We start from the raw sequence: 21,903 nt of genomic DNA on the forward strand, positions 1-21,903 counted from the left end.
CTGGACTGAACAGAAATAGCTAGACTAGAGGAAGCTCAGAGATGGATGATGAAGCAGATAAGAGATCTGCCAAATCTTCTGCATGGAGAGCAATCATATAGATAATGAAGATCTGAATGAGGAGAACATGGCAAAACTACATTTCCTGAGAAGGAGAGTCAGGAGATGTTCAGGGATCCTGACAGACTGTGAATATATTATAGGTAAATAAAACTGGGATTTGTTCATACACCACACAAGTAATCCCTGAAACTCATTGCTGTAAATATCATAACATTTAGCAGTCTTCCAAAAAAAGACTGAACACTTCTAAAAGGAATAAGACTATCTGTGACTAAAATAAATACAAAATGCTTGAAAAGTTGTTTCCTGAACTGAAATGGTGATGTTCTTTCCATAAATTTTAGAGTATAACCCCTCTTTAAAAAGTGGGAATTTGTGTGGCCATGCAAAAGCTCAATACTAGTAAATAGAAGAAAGATTAAGATTTAAGATAAAGCTGATGATTTTTTGAGCAGATGATTTTTTCTTCTGTTTTGAAGCTCCTCTTTTAGGGATGATAGTGCAGCAGGGCAGGGTAAAGGGTGAGATATGGTGAGAGAAGGAGTCAAACTTGAAAATAATCAAAGACATCTGTACTACAAATGAAAAAATGAAAATCCAGTCTGAGCAGGTCCTTTCTGCAGAGCATGCTACTGAACCTTTTGCATAAAGCTAGGACAGCGCTTTCTCTACCAAACACCTTTTTCAGCTGCTCTGCCACAGGGAAGCTTGTGTCTTTCTGCTGTCTCAGGGTAGATGGTGCTCTGAGTAGACTGTGCTTCATAGCACTCATGCTCCTTCCCAGCACTGCAGCCTGTGAAGAGCCTGAAATTATGATCTACACAAAGAGCTTTGTCTTTGCTGTAGTGTGAGTCTGTGGGGAGCAGGTGAGCTGGTCTTAGTCAGTTGTACTGATATTCCTCAAGAAGAGCCTACATGGGGTTGAACTGCCCGAGCCAACTGGAGTTGGACTGAGGTGGCAAAAGGAGGGCTCTCTTTTGAGTAAACCTGGAATGGGGTTTGGCCAGGTGGTTGCTGAGTGCTTTGCTCTCTCCCCGCAGGCTGCTCGGCAGAATGGCCACGGAGGAGCGGCACCTCTCCTCCAGCTGTGGGTCCTTCATCAAGACCGAGCCCTCAAGCCCATCTTCCGGCATTGACGCCATCAGCCACCACAGCCCAAGCGGCTCCTCCGACGCCAGCGGTGGCTACGGGATGGCCATGGGGGGCCACCCCAATGGCCTGGACTCGCCACCCATGTTCAATGGCACGGGCATCGGCGGCGCGTCCTGCCGCAAGCGCTACGACGACTGCGCCAGCGCCATCATGGAGGACTCGCCCACCAAGTGCGAGTACATGCTCAACGCCATCCCCAAGCGGCTGTGCCTGGTGTGCGGGGACATCGCCTCGGGGTACCACTACGGCGTGGCTTCCTGCGAGGCGTGTAAAGCCTTCTTCAAGAGGACTATTCAAGGTATGGTGGGAACTGAGGCATTCACTCCATAGAAATAAAGGGACATGGCCCCAGACCTTGCTGAGACTGCAGTGTCATATAAAAGGGGGAAAGGGAGAATGAATGTAATGCACCTAACTTTCCATCCTTTTGTATGCTTCCTCTCACCTCCTGCTCAGTTCTGGTTCTTCCAAATCAACATGGACATGGAGTTAGACTATGTGATGGTAGGAACCTTTGCTAAATTCCATGCCTGACTGGCTACCATATCTGGGTATCTGGACTAGAGGATCTTCCTGCCTCTGCTAGTAGCACTGATACTATGAGAATGTGGCAGCTAGTGGAGTAAGGCCTGGACAGGAAGAGCTTTGCCTTCTAGTGGTGTTTTAAGGCCCATTTGAAGAGTAGATGCTTCTGCCAAGAGATGGAATTTATGTAGTCATATCTGTACCTTGAGGTGAAAGCTCCAGCATTACAAAAGTAGAGAAATTCTACTGTCCTACTAGTCCTGATATGTAGCAATGAACTCCGTACAAACCTCAGCACAAATCTGGACAGAGAACTTTTGTGATTGTCAGTCTTTTTCTCCTTTTCCAGTTTCACCAACCTTTTTCATTAAGATGCATATTCTTTGAAGATTAAAAAAACTAGGCACTGAAGAAGATGAAGGTTTTGTCAGCCTCACTTAGGATGAGCAATTCCTCAGGTGATTTTGAAAACCTCAATGCACGCATGTGTAGATGAATTGCAGTTAGTTGCTCCTTCATGTATAATTCACATATGAGGAGCATGGCTGTGTCCTGACTGCCAAAAGTGTGCTTGCAGATGTGCACGTGTGCAGCTACAATATAATCAAAAGCAGGAGTGCATCCAAACATCTTCCAATATACGTGGATGCTTGGGTATACTTATATACACATGGCCCATGTGAGCAAACATGCCTGGATGTACAGATTTCCTCCTTTATTTCCTCCACTAACTGGAAAAAGGACAGGATCATTCACCTGCCAGTGGGAAGTGTATTGGGTTTGCCCAAATATGGAATGCTGACTGAAGGCAGCTCTACAGTTAGCAGGCAGCTGTGCATGTACTTGGCTGCTGGCTGGGGTTAGTCCACCACATCAATACTTCCTTGCCCTCTGTGAAATGAAAGAAATGCGCATGTGGAGAGACCACTCACTTTGTTCATTGAATGGAACTGATTACACTATGTTGCTGGGGATGTTCAACTCTAGAGCAGTACAAGGTGCATTTTATCCCAGGTCTCTGCAAAAGTCACTGTATCTATCTTGTTTTCATAGATTTCAGATATCTCTCCTTAATGTGGAAATCTAGCTGTGGAAATAATTACTCTGCCTCACTCATACTTCCTTCTTTATTACACCATGGCCATGTCTAGGGCATTGGCCTGTTCCCTGGAAGGGTTTCTGTGATTTGTCATTGCTGAATCTCTGTGATTGGATGTGAACTTTTACTTGCATTTCTGTCAGCACTGACTCCATCCCTTCTCCAGCCCTTGGACCCTTCCTAGTGTTTCTTTTAGGCACATTCAGGTGCTCAAGCAGGGACAGGGTAGCACTCTGAAGCAAAGTCCTGGTGTCTTCTAATGCAGGGAAAGACCAGATAATTAACCCTTCATGGAAGTGATACTGGAGGACCTCTGTGGCAGAGCAGAAGAGATCTTGAGAAGAAGAAAAAGACATAGGAACTTTCTGAAAACTCTTCAAAAGTAAATAATGCATGGTAGCAGCGCATGGAGCCTGTATCAGCCAGGTGATATGCCAGCTGACTGAATCCCAACAGGGGAGAGTGCTTCCCTCCATCTTCCTTTCCCTAGCAGAGCCATATTCTTTCTCCCTGTGGTTCCCTAATTGATTGCCTGTTAACATGTAGCAGACGGGGGGATAAAGGAGTAAGTGGAAACTTCTCTCACCCTGTCATCAGCCTGGGCTGGCAACTGAGGTACCAAAATGCTTTTATTCCTCAGAGAGATTCAAGTGTGCTGTGCCTGAGGGTAAGCAATTTCAGCTATGGAGCTGAAGGCTGAGCCCAGGGAAGTGGGCAGCAAACAGGTCTGCAGAGTTTGGTAGAGTCAAGAAAATGCACTGTTCCCAGGGCTCTGCTGCTGTGGGAGTGATATCCAAGTATAGCCCTGGGTGTGCAGAGGAAAGGATTTAAGGATCAAAGGAAAGAGGAGGCAAGTGGCAAGAGCATTTCCAAAAGGTGTTTATCCTGCAACTTTATTGTATTCAGTAGCTGTTTGAAGCATCTAACAGACAAAGTGAAACATCTTCATCCAGCACTGATGTAGGCTTTGCAGAAAGGATGCAGATGTGTATGTTGTATAACTGCTTTCCCAGTATCCTAGTACCAAAATCTTGCCATGATTCAGTATGTGGGAGTGGCATTAACTCAATGGTTTGAGCACTGAGGTGGAGCAATGACCCCAGGACTTCCCAGATGCTCAAGAGATGGAATAGGTAAATTCATCATCAGGCTTTTGTGGTCTTGGACAAGCCACTTCACTTCTCGGTGCTTGAGTATTGACAGGTGAAAAACTAATGAATACTATGACAGTTCTTACTCTGCTGGCCCTACATGTGCATGCTGCCATAAAATGGGTCTAAATCTGTGCTGAATTACTAAACTACTGCTGCCCTATCTAGATACCCCTGATCATGAAGCAGAGCTTCACATCAAGTCCCACTGCCCTCTCCCCCCACTACAAGTTACCCCATGCCTATTACAGTTTTTTAAGCCGCATTAACTCACATAAAACCTGCATATCTTGAGGCAAGAGTATCTTGCAACAGCCTTTTGACTCCCTCTGCTGCTCTAGCAGCAGCAGGGAGAAGTGACATCCAAGCTGTGGACCTTCTTTAAGCATGATGGCTTTTTTGCAGCTGACTTTCACTTGGCCAGGTGAGGCCAGGTTGTCATGGACAGCACAAGGGCTGCTGCTTTTCAAATGATGGGGAGAAGATAGAGTGAGCGCCAGCACGGACATGGCTGAATATCTCTGAGGTCACTAACATTGCTGTGTGGGAGTTTTCTGTCAGTAGGATTTTTCCAAAGAAAAGCGGAATTTTTATCAAGTCAGATTTCCTCAAGAAAAATTTTGATGATAGGAGGAAAAAAAGAAGGCAGGAGAATCCAAACCATTGATTACCTTCTAGCTGAAATGGAGTGTTTGGTTTTCCTGAGCTAGGACAGGAAGACAGGATCACCCAACATACCCTTAACCTATCCCACCTCTGTCCTTTCTTGTGTTGTGTTACATTGCCCAAGGATCAAGGCCTGGAAACCGGTGTGGCATTTCCACTTTGCAGTGTTGGCAATGCTTGAGACAGAAAAATGAAAACCTGAGGTGAGATGAGAGAACACATCCCTGGGCTGCAGGTCTTTCTCTCTGAACATGATATTTTGAACCCCAGGATTGTAATTCCCGTGCTTTGAAGCAGTCAGAAATCCTAAACTGACCTGAAGCATTTTCAGTCTCAGCTAGGCTGACAAAATTTTAATCCTGTTTCTCTATCATTGTACTGTTTCACAGAATTATATTCTAGTAGCAGTTTGCATTTACCTCACCTGACTGTGAATGTTGTGGGATGTGCAATCTAGTGCAGATAGGAGAGAATCTGATTTCAGACACATTTAAGTGTGCTGCCATTGGTGCTCAACAGAAGTCTGATTTGAAACGAAAGATTTCATACTAGTTGAATGTAAAGGAATGGGTTTGTTACATAAAACATAGTTTTGGATGTTTATAAATAAAAGCTTTTTTAATTTCTGTTTCATGGAAATCCTAACAAATCCTTTCATCCAAATTTAGACAAAGGCAAATACTGGATTTTTTACAGGATAGAAATTCTCAATCAAAGTCTATTCCTTCTCTTAATAGTTTGCTCAGTAAGGAGAGCATTATGTATCAGTCAAATATATTGTCATTCTCTTTTGTTCATAAACTGTTACAACTAGTAGGTAGTTTTGCCTACTTTGAATATTATCTAATAATAGTGCTGTGTTATGATATGAGTCCTTTATTATTCAATATACTCATGACTATGAGTACCTAGCATCTATTTTTCATCTTCAAATTGTGAAAATAAAGGCTATTTCTAAAATGACTCATTATTATAAAATAAAAACTTAAAGCTCAGCAAAACATTGGAGATTCAAAGAGACATATTTACCATCAACTTCTGGATAGGAAAATAGTGTTAGGCAAAGTGCCTGCATTTGAGAATTTGCAGCTTGAGTCTTGCAGCTTCAAGCTGAGTGTAGCAACAGAACTGCTGTGTTGGGATTCCTTTACACCAATAAGGGGCTTAAAAGGTGGATAATGCAGCTCAGAAGACTTGTGGGGATTTATAACAGGCTTGCGATAAAGTCTTGTAGGGCTTTCTGGTTCTTGTTGTGGTGCTTGGAGTGGCTCCTAAGAACAGGTGTCATTGACAGAAGTTTTCCTGAGCAGGAGAGTGTTACAATCCACACTCACAAAGGAGGTTTTGTGTCCCTACAGTAGCAGCCACATCAGCTGGGAACTGTCCTGTCCATCTGTCCTTCTCAGAAATGTGCCTGCTACTTTTCAGGTGGGAGTTCACAGCTTTCCAAAAACTTCTAAAGCTTACCCAGGGAAAGTGCAGTATTTCATGATCTGGCACATGACTGCTGCTTACTGTTCACAGCTCAGTTGAATTTAAAAAACCATCTTCAGTGCAACCTTAGTACCATTAACCTAGTGTTTTCTGTTTGCTTCAGTACATCTGCACAGCGAGCTCTGTGCAGAAGGATCTTTTCTGTGGAAGTTCTGTAAAATATTTCTGTGCCTGAAACCCTATAGACAAATTTGCTGCTGATAGGGAGCCCCAGAACCCCCATCCTGCATGCTTATGCAAGCAGGAGGCTGATTTGAGTGAGTTTTTGTGAAATGTCTAAGCCTTCTTTGTGAGCAGGAGGCAGATGTGCCACCCTGAGGAGGCAAACAGTGCTGGTGTTACACCTATATGTATCCTGTTTTCCTTGTAGCATCATTTGAATCCTTTTCTTTGAAAGCTGAGGCTTAAAAAATAACCCTTCTTACCTCATGCATATCACTGAGAGATATTCCTCTGATTTTCACAAAGTACCTCTCCTCACACCAAGGCTTGAGCTGTGATGCCTCAGCTAGAAGAACTAATTGAAGTGAAAAGCAATGAAGAAGAAGCAAGAAAAAGCAAGATGGGCTTTTTTCAGCAATCAGAAGCTGAAAATTATTTAAGGACTTTATTGGCTATTTTTATCCAATCTTTCCTGAGTTTCCTTGCAGAAAGGCTTTCTAGAAAGGTAGAACCAGTAAGCAGGGAGTAGCTTGTGTCCCCAGTGCTGTACTGATTTCAAGCTCTGCTCTCCTGAGAACCCTATCCCTAATTTAAGCAGGAGATGGGTGGGATTTTTCTGTGCTCCCCAAGCTCAGGGAGGCATTCTTGTCTTCCCAGTCCATCCTGTTCCAGAGAGGTAGGGTGAATATAGGGTCTCTTGAAGTTTTGGTGTACAGTTTTCGAGTGCTACTAATTATATGTGCACTAGAAAATATGTTCCAAATTGTTTAACAGTCAGAGGTCTAATTTTGCAGACAATAGGGTAGTTTTGCAGTTCTCCAGCATGAAGAAGCATGATCTATCACTTTAATAGTCCTTTGCTGTTTTGTAGCATCTCTCATCTAAGGGCTTTAAACAGTTACACCTTATTGAATAAAGACTCACAATCTCTCCAGAAGGTAGGTTTGGTGTTCATTTCATTTTGCAGATGAGTCAACTAGGACATGGTGAGGAAGTGATTTGACCTACAAGGTGATATATGAGGGCTTAGAAGAAATCCAAACTCTGATCTGTTCACCTACCACTTGATTTTTGAAGCCATTTTCAAGGTAAATCTTGTGCCATGGCTTTGCTGAGGTTCTACCATTTTTTAAGATCAAATGTAAATATTTTCTAAGTAAAGGAAATCTCTCTAATAAGCAACAGCTCAAAGCAAGGCCTTGTCTATTGAATTATCCCCTTTCCCTCCCCCCCTTTCTTCTGGGGCACATAATCTACAGTTCATGACACACAGAGACTTGACTCACGTTTTGCAGTTGCATACAGAGTTGTCCATGTCTGTGTGCACCTTTGTGTGCTGACACTCTTCTGCAGGACTTTGCAGCATCCCCAGCTGCTGCAGTGAAGGGAGACTCTCTCTGAGGCCCCTGTGCTGGCAGCTGGGCTGGTGATGTGACTGCCAGCCACTGGGAGGCTGTTGGAATTTCGATGAGTTAATCTCATCACTTTATCACAGGGCACTTACAGAAATTACAGGGAGCTGTGAGCAACTCACTGTGCTGGCAGCTAGCCCCAGGACCCATAAAAGAAATTGAGACACAAAAAAAAAAATAAAAATCCGAGAACTCTGGTAAACTTTGGAAATGAGAGGGTTTTTTCTGATCGAGTTCTGCTTGGGTAATGCTGATTGCGCCTTCCCTAGTGATGCCCCTGCTTTCTGCAGTAATGGCAGGCATTGCCCCCAGCTGTGGCTCTCAATCTCTGCAGTGCACAGCCTCTTTTGGGGCCTGATATAAAGCTCCCAGTGCTTAGGCTCCTCTGAGGCTTCTTTAGCAATCACGATCCCAGCACAGACGTGTGTTTGGGAGCTGCTTGTTCGAGCTGCACAGGGAGTGTGTACATGGTAACCAGTACCTACACATCTCTCACACACTCCCATTTAGTTGTGGTGTAGGATTTGTAGACTCTTCCAGTCTATGCTTGCCAAAGGATCCAGGGAACAGAGGCATGGAGAAGCCTGGGGATCTGCTTGACGCTATGGAGGGACCTTGAGCTTCCAGATGAGAGCTGTCACTGTCTCCCACTGCTATAAAGGCTCAGTGTCCCTACTGTAGTGTCAGTGTGTTAGGGGGCAAATTTTTGGCTTTTGGACCACAAAACATGAAATCTAGCATCTCTCCAGAGCTCTGATCACGTCTTTGGTGAGAAAGGTTGGCATTCAAACAAAGGCCAAAAAAAAGTGAGACTGTGTCTGAGATTTTTCCCAGGTTTGCTCCTGCTCTGTTCCTTCCTGTGTGGGGCACAGCAAGCATCTGATCATGAGATCAAGGCCACCCTACTCATGGGTCTGTAATGTGCTGGAGCTCTGTGTCTAGAACAAGAATTGGTTTATTACCTTGAGATCTAGCTTGAATCTCAATTTCCAGCTGAGAATGTTGATACGTGGCTGGCTATTTAAATTCAGATGCTGCACAATGACGAAATACAGCCTGAGTGGAAGCAACTTGTGCAGCACACTCTGTTCTTGCTGACAAACTGCATTTGGGGGCAGATGAGCAGTGGTGAGAGGAATGGGGTGGCTGGGCTGAAGCTTAGGGGGAAGTTGCAAGTCTTATGACCAAACAAGAAGTGAGAGGAAGAATCTTTATAGCTAGTAGGCTGACCACCTTTAGGCTTTGGTGGTTGTGTGCTCCTGGAGTTTCACTCAGCATGGGCCAAGAATAATGAGATGAATCAAATGGTGCTTTCTTTATTTTGATTCCGTGCTCTGTTTTTTCTCAGGAATCTAGGGGGCTTTCCAATAGCTTAGTGAACCCCAAGGTCTGTTTACCACCTCCAGAGATTGATATGTTTCATATTGTTGATCTTTATTTAGAGGAGGGAATGGTCTTGCCCAAAATACAAAAATCCATTACAAAAGTAGGAATAGAAATCAAGTCTTGTCCCAGTATTACTAAACTGTAAAGTGTACTTCTAATCTGATGCTATACAAAGTCCATATTGTGTGTTCTCTCAGCTCTTACCTACACTTCTCCCTACACGTCTGATTGAACTCTCAAACCTCAGTTTCCTACTCTAAATCATTAAACCAGCTTTTCTATTGTTCCACTCATGTAGAGCTTAGATACCTTTTTCAGTCCTGCCTGATTTACCAGTAACTAGACTGCCTTAAATGTATTGTCATTGTCAATGCATCAGTGCCAAGTTTAGATTTCCAGTCCAGCTCCACAGCAAATATTGCCCAGCCCTCTTCAGAAACATCAGCTCAAAGTGAATGGCAGGATTCTGTTTGTTGTCTTCTAGTACTAAATAATTGTTGCCTTACACTGTGATCCAGCATAATTCCACTTACACCCTTTTATCAGATCCTTGCATCCATATTTTGGTTATATTTTGGCTTATAATAAAATGCGATGTGATTAGAAATAAATTTGGGATGCTTCTTTCTCTTTTTGTCTTATAGGCAGTGTTGAAGGGTGATCATAAATAAAAGGGAATGAGCAAAGTGGGAAGAGGGAAAGAATCCTATGCAGAGGATGAGAGCAGGCGCACAAGGACTAATAAAGTAAAAATGTAAAGATTGCACAGAGAACTCATGTTCATTTTGCAGGACATGTTACCCACCTTTCTCAATGCAGACCTATTGCTTCCCTGCTACCTGTAGTATGCCAGCTGGCAGGAGGAAACAAAGGAGAAAATGCTGTCCCTGAGCTCCCTGGTTGCCCAAGCAGGACAAGAAAGCGCAGGTGACATCTGTCCCACAGTCATGGAGCAAGACTGGCAGCAAGGGAAATTCTAGTAATGTCTGAACTGCTCCCAGTCTCTTCTCTGGACTTCAGGGAACAGCGCAGGTTTCAAGGGGTGCAGCATGAGATGACAACGTGCCTGGAGGACACGTGCCTGAAAGCCAGCACTGCAGTCATCCCCTTGGCTGGGTCAGCAGGGTAGAGTCCCAGAGGATGTGTGTGTAAGTGAATGAGCAAACATGCAACATTTACAGACTGATGGTGGTGGAAATATCTGGGCACTGCAGACTGTCCCTGCATCCATGGGGAGAACATGATTCCTGGGTGACCATGTCTGTGTTTGCTTTCAGGGAATATTGAGTACAGCTGCCCGGCCACCAATGAGTGTGAGATCACGAAACGGAGGCGCAAGTCCTGTCAGGCCTGTCGCTTCATGAAATGCCTCAAAGTGGGGATGCTAAAAGAAGGTAAGACAGAGACAGAATGAAAATTTTTCTCTGTCTCGACAGTGCCTGGGATTCCAGACATTACAGAATCTCCCAGGCTAACTACATGCTTGGCCTCTTTGTGTTTCTGAATGTATCTTTCTACAGGCTTTGTCAGAGAGTCAGGATGGGCAGTGACCAAGAAGGCAGTCCCGAGAGGACAGTGGTTCTAGTCAGTGCTCTCATGCTCTGTTATTAAACAACTGGAAACTGGTGGTGCCAGACCCTTTCCTTTCCCAAAGGAACCCTGGGCTGGAGGATGTTTCTCTTCTTGCACTCTAGTAATTTTTTTGGTGTTGAGGAGGAGAGGCTCTCATTGCTCTCATTGAGGTTGGCAGCTCTTCATAAGGGAAGGATGGAGTTAATGCATAGCTGTGGCACAGTGTGCAATGAAAGTCTGCCTGCATTACCACTCAGGAGACTTTCTGAAGATGGTTGGTAGCACAGGTTTGTCTGGGAGCTGTGGGTCCTCTGCCCTGCATACTCAGTCTGTGTTTTGCTCAGCCTATTGATCTGTTCAGCACTCTTTGAGCAGTGTTCAGCTTCTCTCCTGTGCTGTTTTTCCTCCCACACCCCCCTTTTCAATCCTTGTCCATTCAAGAGGAACCACAGGGAATTCAGTGGCAATTAAACACATTCTTATGGATTGACTTTAAAGGTTTGTTTCCCTTGGGTCCCTCTGGGAAAGGCAGTGAGGGGAGGAGGGGAAGGAAGGAGAAGCACTGCACATAGCCCTCTGCATCACTCTGCCAGCAGAGCGAGATCCCCTCAGCTTAACTACAAGAAACAGCTGCTGGCTGTGGTTATGCATGAGTCCTGTATGCTGGAGCCAAGATGCCAGCATACAGCTTTCTTCCAGGTCATAACATCACAGCAGCTGGTAGTAAATTGTACAATGTCAGTTGAGTGTGTATTGCTTCTCACTAGAGCTCTCTCATTTTTTGAGAGGCAGGTTGATGGCAGCCAGTGTTGTTAAGAATGTGGATTAGACATTAAACCCATTTTGTTCTTTGATGGATATGTAGTTTCTGTGGTTAAATATCTTTCTTCTAGAGCATACCAGTTACCACAGGAGGAGATGCAAGCTTCTGCAGTTCAGCCCTTCCTGACCTAGGTGTAGAGGTGGTAGACTCAGAGCATCTTGATCTCCTACTGGGAGGGAGGCACCTACTTTGTAGTTAAAGACCACTGGAAACCTGCTTCTCTTCATGTGGTAGTTCAGGGAGGGGATGTATCCCACTATCCACTAAAGCCAATATACACTGGTGACACTGGCTTTAGTGGCAGTGCAGGTTGTTATTGCACTGTAGCCTATTCGTATGAATCCCACAAAACAACCTTAAACACCTATAGTGGCTCCAGGCATTCTGCAGAGTAGCTGTACAGGTTCAGGCTTGCTGGCTGCCAGTGTCTGTGCTGTCCTGCTTCTGAGCAGTTGAGCCTCTTGGAGCTGGCAGCTGGGGGAGCAGTCACAGGAGGCAGTGCTGGTGTGCTGGCTGTGTGCTCAGGGCATCTCTGCTTCCACTTCTGGGAGTTCAGCACTGTTCAGAGCAAGGTCCTGTGGAGGGTTTATGTCTTGGCCTCCAAGTTTTGTGAAAACAGTTAACTCCTTCCAGCCCAGAGTTAGTCTGGAAAGCAGTGTAAATTCACTCACACTGTGCTGTGCCTGAACTCCCAAACCCTGTGGGATACTACCCGTGGCAAACTGAAATTTGACTCTATGGCTGCTTTTGTGCTGAAGTGTATTTAGTTATTCATATAGGGATTGATCAGGCATCATTAAAGTCACTGGGGAAGGGTGGTTTGCTATTGATGTTAGTGTATCTATGATCCTGCCCATAATATTTAGAGCTGTGGAAAATACATCATAAAGATTTATTGATAGCAATGGGATACAAGAGCACATGATAATATCAAGAAGAGCAGAGGAGCACATGATAATGTCAAGAAGAGCAGAGGAGACTACCCTAGCAATCTGCAAATAGGGGTCCTGTGTCCTAACAGAGAGTGGTCAAGTGATGTTGGGCAGGCATCTTTTTTTCTTTCTTTTGCTCAGTATCCCAAGCTGAGAAATAAGGGTCATACTGCTTTGCTTTGCAAAATAATTGTGAGGACCAATTAGTTAATTTTATGTGAAGCTTGGTGGAAGCACAAAGTATTAGTATACAGAATTCAATCAATACACATCTTTAAAAGCCAAATCCAAGAAGGGAGAAAAATGGTGTCACACAATTTGGTCTCCACAGAGCCAAGAGTTTCTAGAAAGAACAAATCCATAATTGTTTGAATTGCTCAAAATGCAGAATTGACAAGGGATTTCATATTAGAAAAGGTTCAATGGTCTTTTCCATCTCTAATCTGTCATCCTGTTAGCTCATCCATCCCTTTTCTCTGCCAAGGCACGAGTGTTCCCAACTGTACCATTCTAGTTGTTTAACTGTTTTTAAGAATCCCTGATGTTTTGGTTTCTCCAGAGAGCCTATTCTGCAGTCTCCAAACTCTCATTAGGACAAGATGTCTCTTGATGGTTCTCTGTCCTGCTTGATTATCAAAAGTTTGGAGGAAAGCAGTCTTTTGGTTAAAGGCAAGATCTAGAAATCAGTTCTTCTCTTCAGTTTTCCCTTTGATGTCCTTGGGCAAGCCACTGGGCTTGTAACTCAGTGGGGATGTTTCTGGGTAAAGAAACTATGCTTTTGCTCAAGAAGAATGTGATATTCCATTAGTAATTAGTTAAGGGCTTCATGATTTCTCCTCATTTTCCTGATTATTGTTGCCATACATGATGCCATCTCCTGCCTGCTGGGCATGTGGCGTTACCTTGTTCTAGAAGCAGAAGGCAACAGTACTCAAAAATGGCAAAAAACAAATAACCATGACTTCAAGGTCTGCTTTGCACTTGAAATGCTCACCTTGATGCTGCAGGAGACTTGAATCCTCCTCTTGGAGACTGCATATAAGGGTCACCAGACATCTCTTCTCCCTGCGTAGGCTGCAGCTGGGCAGAAAGCTGTGAATGCAGCCCTTTAAGATCCAGGGAGACTGGCCCTGACATAGACGTGCAGGTTATTCAGGCAATGCCGAGTGAATGAGGATCAGGGCAGGAAGAGAGCCAATGGAGCAATCAATAGGTGTCTCAGATATCCAGGCCACTTTCTTTAAGAGAGCTCTGATCAATGTACTGCAACAAGGGAACTGTACGGACACCAGAGCTTTGCTGTCTCAGGTTCTCCTGGTGTGGTGCTGCAGAGCAGGCAAGACTCACTGGGGAAAGTGGCAAGCAGAAAGCTCTGCCCACGGAGCCCAGCTGGCTCAAATGTCTGAAGTGTTGGCCTGTCTGGCTGTCTGTCTCTCACTTTCCTCTTCCATCTGGAGTGTGCCCCAGGGAGCATTAATTAGCCTTGCAGGCTCTATAGGAACCTGCTGAATCTCAAGTCCAGCATTCCAGCAGATTCCAGTCCCGGTGTTCATGTAGGTGTGCACTGTCCCCAGAAAATCTGTGCTCTGCTGCTCTTTGCCTTGCTGCACCACCAGCCTGCAGGCAGTGGAGATGGGCATCTTCACAGCTTTGTCCAGTAGAATTGCATGTCCCTCTGCTCTGCAAAAATCAGGGAAACCAGTGATACTGCTCACCCCAAATGGGGAAGATTATGTCTGGTGTGGGGGGATGGCCAGTGCAGGGAAAGTGTGCCCTGCAACTTGCAGTGGAGAGGCATTGTGCAGAGCTGGGAATCCTGGGCTTTGTCCAGCCCATGGCCTCTCTTTGCTCCCGTTGCTGTCTCTCTTGGGCCTCCAATGACTAAGTGTAGTTCTTTAACTGTGGGCCCTACAGAGTAGATCTAGACCTTCCTGAATTTCTGGAATAATAGACTGAGAAATTTCAGCAGTTTGGCTGCTCAAAACTCTTTTAAAAACTCAGTATAACTTGTCAGTTTTAGGATGAATATACCCTTGCCATTCATGCTGTAGCCACCCATAACGTTTCTGTTGTACAGCAATTTCTTTGTCTTCAAGAGGCAGATGTAATTTCAGATGGCACAATGCTTGTGTATGTGGGCTTAGAGGTTTCATTTTGGGCATTGATTGGCTGGTTAAACATGACCTCACAACTTTGCCCTCCACACCTCTGCTGCCTCTCTGAACCTGGGGCACCCCAGGTCCTCCAGAATCTGTGGCGACTCCTCTTCTCTGACCTTGGTATCTGTGGGCCTGTTTCTTCTGTATTTTCTCGTGCCTCTGTCTCAGCTTCTACCCCTTGTTGAATTTGTTATCACGGAGGCACCACCAGCATTGCTGAGCTTTGGGCAGTGGTGGGCCCATTTTGGAGCTGTCTGGAGTGAACATAGGGGCAGTTTCTGATGTCTTCTCACAGAAACCACCCCTGCAGTCTCCTGCTGCAAAAACCTCTTCACATAAATGCAGTACTGCCCATGAAAGGGAAATTATCTGAGATCATCAGAAGAGGGATGGGAATAACAGGTGAATTGCAATGAATCAAGGCCTCTCATTATAGAACTCATCTTTGGCTGGAAATGAGGATCAGACATATCAAACCATGCCACACCAAAGAGAATAGACTGGCTGTTGTCTGGCTGTTTGGCCCTTTCTCTTGTCGAAGTTCTGCAGAACGTTTTCTTCACAGGATTGTATTGTTTCTAAAGCTGTGTTGTTCCCTGTTCTGTCCTGGCACATCTGCAGAGACTCAAAGAGAGCATAAACAGTTCTGAAAAGAAAGCAAAGCTGGGTCATGAAATGCTTTTCATGAAGTGCATGCACATGGAATTGTGTCCCATCACAGCAGAAAACCCCACAGCAAAGAAAATGTCTGTAAAAAAATCTCATCCAGGCATTGAAATGCCATTGATTATTCCCCCAGCCTTTGAGTCTTATTTTCCTTTTTAATGAAGTAATGTATGTTATGTTGCTGAAGTTGTCCTCTGCTCCCTGCCAGTGCTGAGACTTGTCTCCTCAGAGTCCTGCTCATGACTAAGTGCAACTTCCTGGGATGTATGAGTGGCTTCTGCCCAGTTTCTTGCAGACATCACTGACTGGCTTCCAAGAAAGAGAGCAAAGACTGAAAGGGCCCTGGGGATGTGTCCAGTGATAGACCAGGTATACCTTATTTCAGAAAGTAGAAGATAGGAGTTTGCAGGAGTACATGCACTGCACGTGCTAAAAGCAGGAGTGGGGTTCCTCAGATAGGAAACCTGCCCTGTATGAGGTGTTTTACCCCACTCTGAATGTCTTTGAAGGTAAGTTGTCCTCAGGCCTTGCCTCCTGGCTCTCAAGAATCACCCTTGTGTGGTGAGGGTGAAGTCTACAAATAAAAGGAAGGAAGATAGAGGATATGTAATCTTGATCTGGATGCACAAAAGGGAGGCTTTTTAACAGCAAGGGAGAAGTTAGGCAATTATCCAGTAAAGACATGTGATTTATCTCATCTGCATGGCTCTCTTTCCTCCCAAAACTGTTATGCTGTAGTAAGCTCAGATACAACCATTCCTTGCCCCGGTTTTGTTCCTTTGCTCCCAATGCATTTCAATAAGAAGTGCTAGAGAACATTCAAAAATTGAATTCAACAAGGAACCCAAATGCTTTGCTACAAATCTCCCAAGCTCTTGGATAGGACTCCTATCTGTCTAATATAATTTCTGATGTAAAGTTTGCTGGAATGTGTGGATACTGACACTGCAGCACCAGGCAGTGAAACGGGCAAGAGAAGTGTACAGAAAAGAGTCATAAAGTTCATTCAGCTCATCTTTCTGTTCCCTTTTCCTTCCTCTCCCTGGTGTCTTTGGGAATACCCTGCTCCCAGAAACTTGCAATAACTTGGTAACCCTTGTGTTATCTAGTGCTGCATCTCTGTGAATGCTGGAGGTGATCCCCACTTGCAAGACAGTGAGACTGTAATCTCCAAATTTCAGAAGCAGCTATCTCTTAAATGCATTTCCTCTTCAAGACTCTGGCTGATTAGGAAACCCTGTACTCAGTGGAATTGCCCTGGTATTTATTCCTAACTCTTCAGTTTCCCTTACCAGCTGCTGATGTCATAATTTTTTCACAAGGAATCAAATCTGTCATCCTGGACAGACATGGCTGTGTGATGTTGTAAATTTGATGCGGTCATGTCGTATCTGAGCAAGGGGTTCCAAGCACTGGCGACTTCAAACCGCTTCCACTTACAACTTTGCCTTCATCTTCTACGAAACTCCAGATAACTGAATCAACAGCAGCACTCCTTTTTGGCAATGTAACCAAACGGAGGGTGTTTAATTTCTGTTTTCAAGTGAAAGAATCTCTCAATGGAGCAAAGTGCTTCCAGCAGCCTCTCCCTCCTGCCCCCATTCCCGCTTTCAGACCATGTGTTCTCAAAAAGATATTTGATTTCAGTGAAAGCTCAGCTGACATCCCTGCAATATGCTTGGGCTCCTGCTTTGTGCTTCTTGGGAAGGATAGGGGCTCCTCCAGGGACCCTGGGTAATTGGGTTAGTGGCCAGCTCATGTCAGGAAATTAAAAGGTAGCCCCGATCAGGTTGCTGCTGTGTGCAATGTAGTGGCTTTGTATTTATAGAGTATTCTGCCTCCAGCCACTGCCAGATATATCACTATTGGAGGTACCCAAATGAAAAACGAGAATGAAAAAATTATTTTTCTTTCTCTAAAATATCTTTGTGCTTATAAACAGACAGGCAACCCCCTGTCCTTTGAAATGGGATCTCTGGGAGCAGTGAGTGGCATCTTGATGACTCTATCTTCCACACCCAACTATTTTCCAAGGCATAAATTGAGCATTTGCAATGTGGCTGGAGCTGAGTTGTGACAGAGAGCATGTGCTGCCTTTGGCAGGTTGATGGTAATTCTCCAAAGAGGAGGCTTCCAGCAGATGGACTGTTCACAAATTGTACATTGGACTGAATGCACTTGGTGTCTGTTTTCTGGACATAAAAATGGCACATCCAGGAGCATCCTTACACCTTCTCTCTTATCTAATGGATTATGAATCTGTTCAATTTCTTTCCTCTCATTAATCTTGAATGTTGTGGTTCTTACCACACCTAACTAGATCTCCATTCTTTTAAACATTGAAGTCCAGATTCCATCAATACACATCTAGGTGGGTTCAGAGAGGCATCACCCCTACATAGGTTTATAATAAATACTTTGTGTATTCTGTCACCAAAACTGTGCTTAGTGCTCTTATAATATGAACAGAAAAGAGGAAGCAGATACAAACTGCAACAACCATCCTGGAATTTTTAGAACCCAGCCATTGTCCTAGAAGCTTTTAGGCAGTTTTGACAACACAGCAGGTAAGATTCTTCAGTGTAAGCAAGAATGGGATGGGACTGAATGTATGCCCCCACTGTTCTACAGTAACTTTGGGCATGTGCCTCTGATAACCTGTGTGCACCAGTGATTCAGCTCTGCTGAGATTCTCAATCCCTTTCCCTGACTCACCTTTGAAGGCTGTGCCAGCTCTTGACCTGCAGGGTATCCTGAGAGGAACTTTATTCAGAACTTCCTGGCACAACTGTGCCAATTTAAGAATTCAATAAGAAACGGACAGTAGTTCTTAGCATTAGAAAAGCCACTGCTGAGGTGAGGACTTGAGGAGATGCTTCAAGGCTCAAGCAGAGCTGCTGTTAGAGGCCGGACAAAGCAGAGCATGCTGTGTAGGTGGGTCTAACTCCTGTCCTCTGTGGATCTCCATCACAAGTAGACCTCTTTCCATGTAGTGGTGGGGGCTTCTCCATTTTGTCACTTATAAAAATTGTTGTTCTTGATCCATATTTATGCTCCTGTACCTGTTCCAAAATCTGCTCCACTGAAATTTGCCCTTGAAGCCCTTGTTAATTCCTGAGTTTCTAGAGGGAGCAAAGTGGGGGGAATAAAGTAAGAGGGGCTCAGCAGGGGAAGGAAGATGTACATTTGAGAGACAGCAGTGGCTGGTGCTGCAGACAGCCCTGCAGAGCTGGCAGCCATGCAGCTGCCACTGGCAGAGGAGAAGGACTGGTCTGAAGCTGTGTGGGTTCCACCTGGCTCTGTATGCTTTGGACCAACCATTTGGGACGTGCTGCTTGTGTTCCTGTGTGTGAGGAGCTGACACCTTGTGTCACTGCTCCAAGGCATCTGGGAGCCTCTGGCACCAGGTATCATCAGGTATTACAGGGCTAACCTGTTTCTCTGCATCCAGGGACTCTTCAGTCAGCCTGACAGTGAAGAAACTTTCCTAGCTGACTAAGATAACTCTGAAACCATCAAAGGTGGAAGAGACTGCAGCATCCTACTTGAACTGATCTAATTTCTCTGTAGGCTCTTGAAACACAGGAGATGGATTTTCATCTCCACTTCCCCTCATCCCCAGGATAGTTCTTCCCCCTCTCTTTCAAAGTGTAATTTCCAGGTTTGGTCACCTGCACCAGGCTAGTCACTAGGTCCTTCTGGTGGTGCTGATTTGTGACCCTCAAGGTGCTTTTCTGTATTTCAGATGAGTTGGGTAATCACATCAGTCACCTACCAAAAGACTCTCTAGGGGCTGGCCTCTTTTTGCTGCAATGTTAGAGCCTAATAGTATAAAGGGATCTTTTCTCATTCCCGAGCTGGAGTCTGAGTAACAGAAGAGAGCCTAGTCAGTTTGCAGCCTCTCCATTCCTGTTAGGCAGAGATGCTTTTCACTGTAGTCTATTTCTTTCTCCATCTTGGCAGACCTGACTCTTAATGGTCATCTCTGGTTTCTGTTTCCTTGATAGGCTTCCTCCTGGCTCACTCATCCCATTACCACTTGCTATTGTTTCTCCTGAAGTTCTGAGCAGAAAGGAGTGGGAAACTTTGTAGGAGACACTTTGGATACAACCCTTCTCCCTTCCTTTCTTCTCTGCTTTTAGCTGATACTGGCTTATAAGGACACAAGAATGGCTTATAAGGCACTGGAGGATGGCTTCCTTGGCCAGTACTATAAATGTACTGCAGCTCCTGGAGACACAAGTGCTCTGCTAGCTACAGAGCACCACCCCAGCTCAGACCCTGGGAGAGCAGTGTGGAAACTGCAGCTCAGGGATTAGGTGGGCAGTGGACACAGAACCTGGCTAGTGTATCAGGGAAGCTCAGCAAAATCTGAGCGTTCCCTTTTGCTTCCTGGCCAGCACTTGCCCTGTGTTCCCTTTGGTTGTGTCCTTCTTGGTCTAGACACATATTGTAGCATGCAAACCCTGTAGCTTGACTCCTCTGTTAGCTCTTTTGGCAAGATAGATCTTTCTGTTCCTATCAATCCATGGCCATGTGATAGGACTCAATGGAAAGTGAGGTGAGGCTGGTAATTTGACACGACAGCTGATATTGGGCCTTGACTGCATTTCCCACTGGCCAGGGCTTAGCTTCACAGAGCTTTTAGGGGTATTTTTAGTCCCCAGAAAATAAAAGAGAAACTAAACCTGACTCTGTGTGCTGTCGCCTCTGCCTACTCGGCTATTTTTACTTCCGACAGTCTCGGCCTGGGTCCAGCTTTTAAAAAAAGATGGAATTATTTTACTTCCATTAAGAAAAAAACCCCAAGGCCTGATGTTATCAAGTCGGTAAGGGGACATCTGATCCCAAAGTTGTCGGGCAGACGTCTCTCCAAGGAGCATGTCAGAGAAGTGCAGGGAGCTGAACGATCAGCAGATCAGCTCTCCCACTGCAGAGGCTTGGTGCTGGCACAGACCTCCCTGCCAGAGTGCTTGGAACACGAGTGGCACCCACAGGACACTTAGAAAACTGACATCCCTGCCCTGGCAGGATGCTGAGCTGAGAAGTCCTGCACAAGTCCTGGATCTGCCCTCCTCCCTGCAAGGTCAGAGGGGCTTGGGCAGGCAGGGGAGCAGAGAACAAGCTGTGGGGGAGCTGGAACTCAACTCCTGGGGCATACACCAGGGTCAGCTCCATAGCTAGGTCAGATGAGGAGAACTTTTATGCAGCATCTCTCAAAAGGTAACAAAATGGAATGAACAGCAGCAGTTTATTGCCATACAGGGGAATGGGAGGATAGGGCATGTTTCCAGAATAGATAGCCTTAATTTGAAGGAACTGCCATCAAGGTAAGTTATCAAAGGGTGGTGCTTTCCAAACTTTGTCCTATACTGTTGATCTCAACTCCTTGCTGACACAGAGGGGGGTCTAGGAGTGCCTGTGGCAGTGACATTTTTGCAGGATGTGTCTTTTCTCCTTTGAACTGGCCAGTTGTGATAGATGTGAGCATAGGGTTTGTGCACGAGCTTTATTTTGCTGCTGTCTTGTTGTGAGGCTGCAGTACCAAATCCTGTGTAAGTCTTCAGTATGGACAGCTGCATTTCATGTGTGGCTGCTGCACCTTGCAGTTAAGGCTCAGGTGGCTGCACATGTGGTGTTTAACCTGCCCTTGTGATTACAGTGGACATGCCCCTCAGCTTTGCTCCAGCCCTCTCTTTCATCTTCCTTTTCCTTACATTCTCTCACTTCCATTCATATCCCAGCTTACATTCCCCTCCATTTCTTCTCTGCTTAGTGTTTTCCTTCATGGTGCTTCTCTGAGCTCACCCACCACACCTCCCCACTCCATTTTAATGTCTGTCCTTTAGTGTCCCTCTCAGAGCTGCACTGTAACCAGCCTGCCTGTGTTAAAATCAGCCACAGAGGAAATCAAGCAGAGCAGCAGGCATTAACCTGAGTACCTAGATACCACAGGTACTGATTTTTGGCCATGCCCTTTCCTTCCATCTAGATATGACCCATCAGGCTGTCAGATCTTTAGATAAAGGATTTTACCATGATGCTTATGTCTGGAGTGTCACAGTCAGGGAGTTGGAGGGTTGAAATGCTTTTGTTTACTGTAGTACCTGTCACTGTAAACTACAGAACCTGTAGTCACTTCACTCAGCAGCTGGACCTGGCTTGTGTTGTGTGGGGCTCAGCCTGTTCACCAGTTCTGTGGTTGGAGCAATGATGACAGGCTAGAATTGTGGCTCTGCAAGTGCTGATTGAAAATGTTTGCCTCAAGGAGTGTCACAAGGGAAGGGGAACAAGAGGAGGACAAACAGTTGTTCAAAATTAACAAGCTGAAAGTCCTTGGGCAAACAGACCTCTATCTGCTCAGTGGGGGAAGGAGGGATGGAGGGTAAATCTCTCTGCGTCTTTCTTATCTTTTTTTAATGCACTTAAGTCCCTTGTGTCCTTATAATCTGATTGAGGGTCCCTAATACTGCTGCAACCTGTGCAGCCATCCCTCTGCCAAGCACTGGAGGATGGCATTCTCCTTGGGAGGAGGAAACAGGCTCCTTATCCCATTTCCTCCCTGCTTCTCCTCGTTCCCCCTCCCGCTGCTTAGCAAACTGCACAGCAGAAGCATCCTGGAGAGCTGTGTGTTGGTTTCT

General features: G+C 45.2%; 1 protein-coding gene across 5 annotated transcripts in view; it reads left to right on the plus strand.

The window, feature by feature from the left end:
• Window positions 1-1,083: 1,083 nt before the first annotated feature.
• Window positions 1,084-21,903, plus strand: part of ESRRB (estrogen related receptor beta) — a 36,450-nt gene continuing 15,630 nt past the window's right edge. For 2 of the 5 annotated variants that reach the window (XM_058807005.1, XM_058807006.1), the window contains exons 1-2: window positions 1,362-1,513; window positions 10,388-10,504. In XM_058807005.1, the coding sequence (XP_058662988.1) occupies window positions 1,366-1,513; window positions 10,388-10,504 (265 nt within the window). In that variant the 5' untranslated portion in view covers window positions 1,362-1,365. Of the gene's footprint in view, window positions 1,514-10,387; window positions 10,505-21,903 lie in introns of all 5 variants that reach the window. The other 3 variants (XM_058807007.1, XM_058807003.1, XM_058807004.1) reach the window with 3 other exon arrangements.

This window comes from Ammospiza caudacuta, chromosome 6 (assembly GCF_027887145.1).
Source record: "Ammospiza caudacuta isolate bAmmCau1 chromosome 6, bAmmCau1.pri, whole genome shotgun sequence".
Classification (NCBI taxonomy): Eukaryota; Metazoa; Chordata; class Aves; order Passeriformes; family Passerellidae; genus Ammospiza; species Ammospiza caudacuta.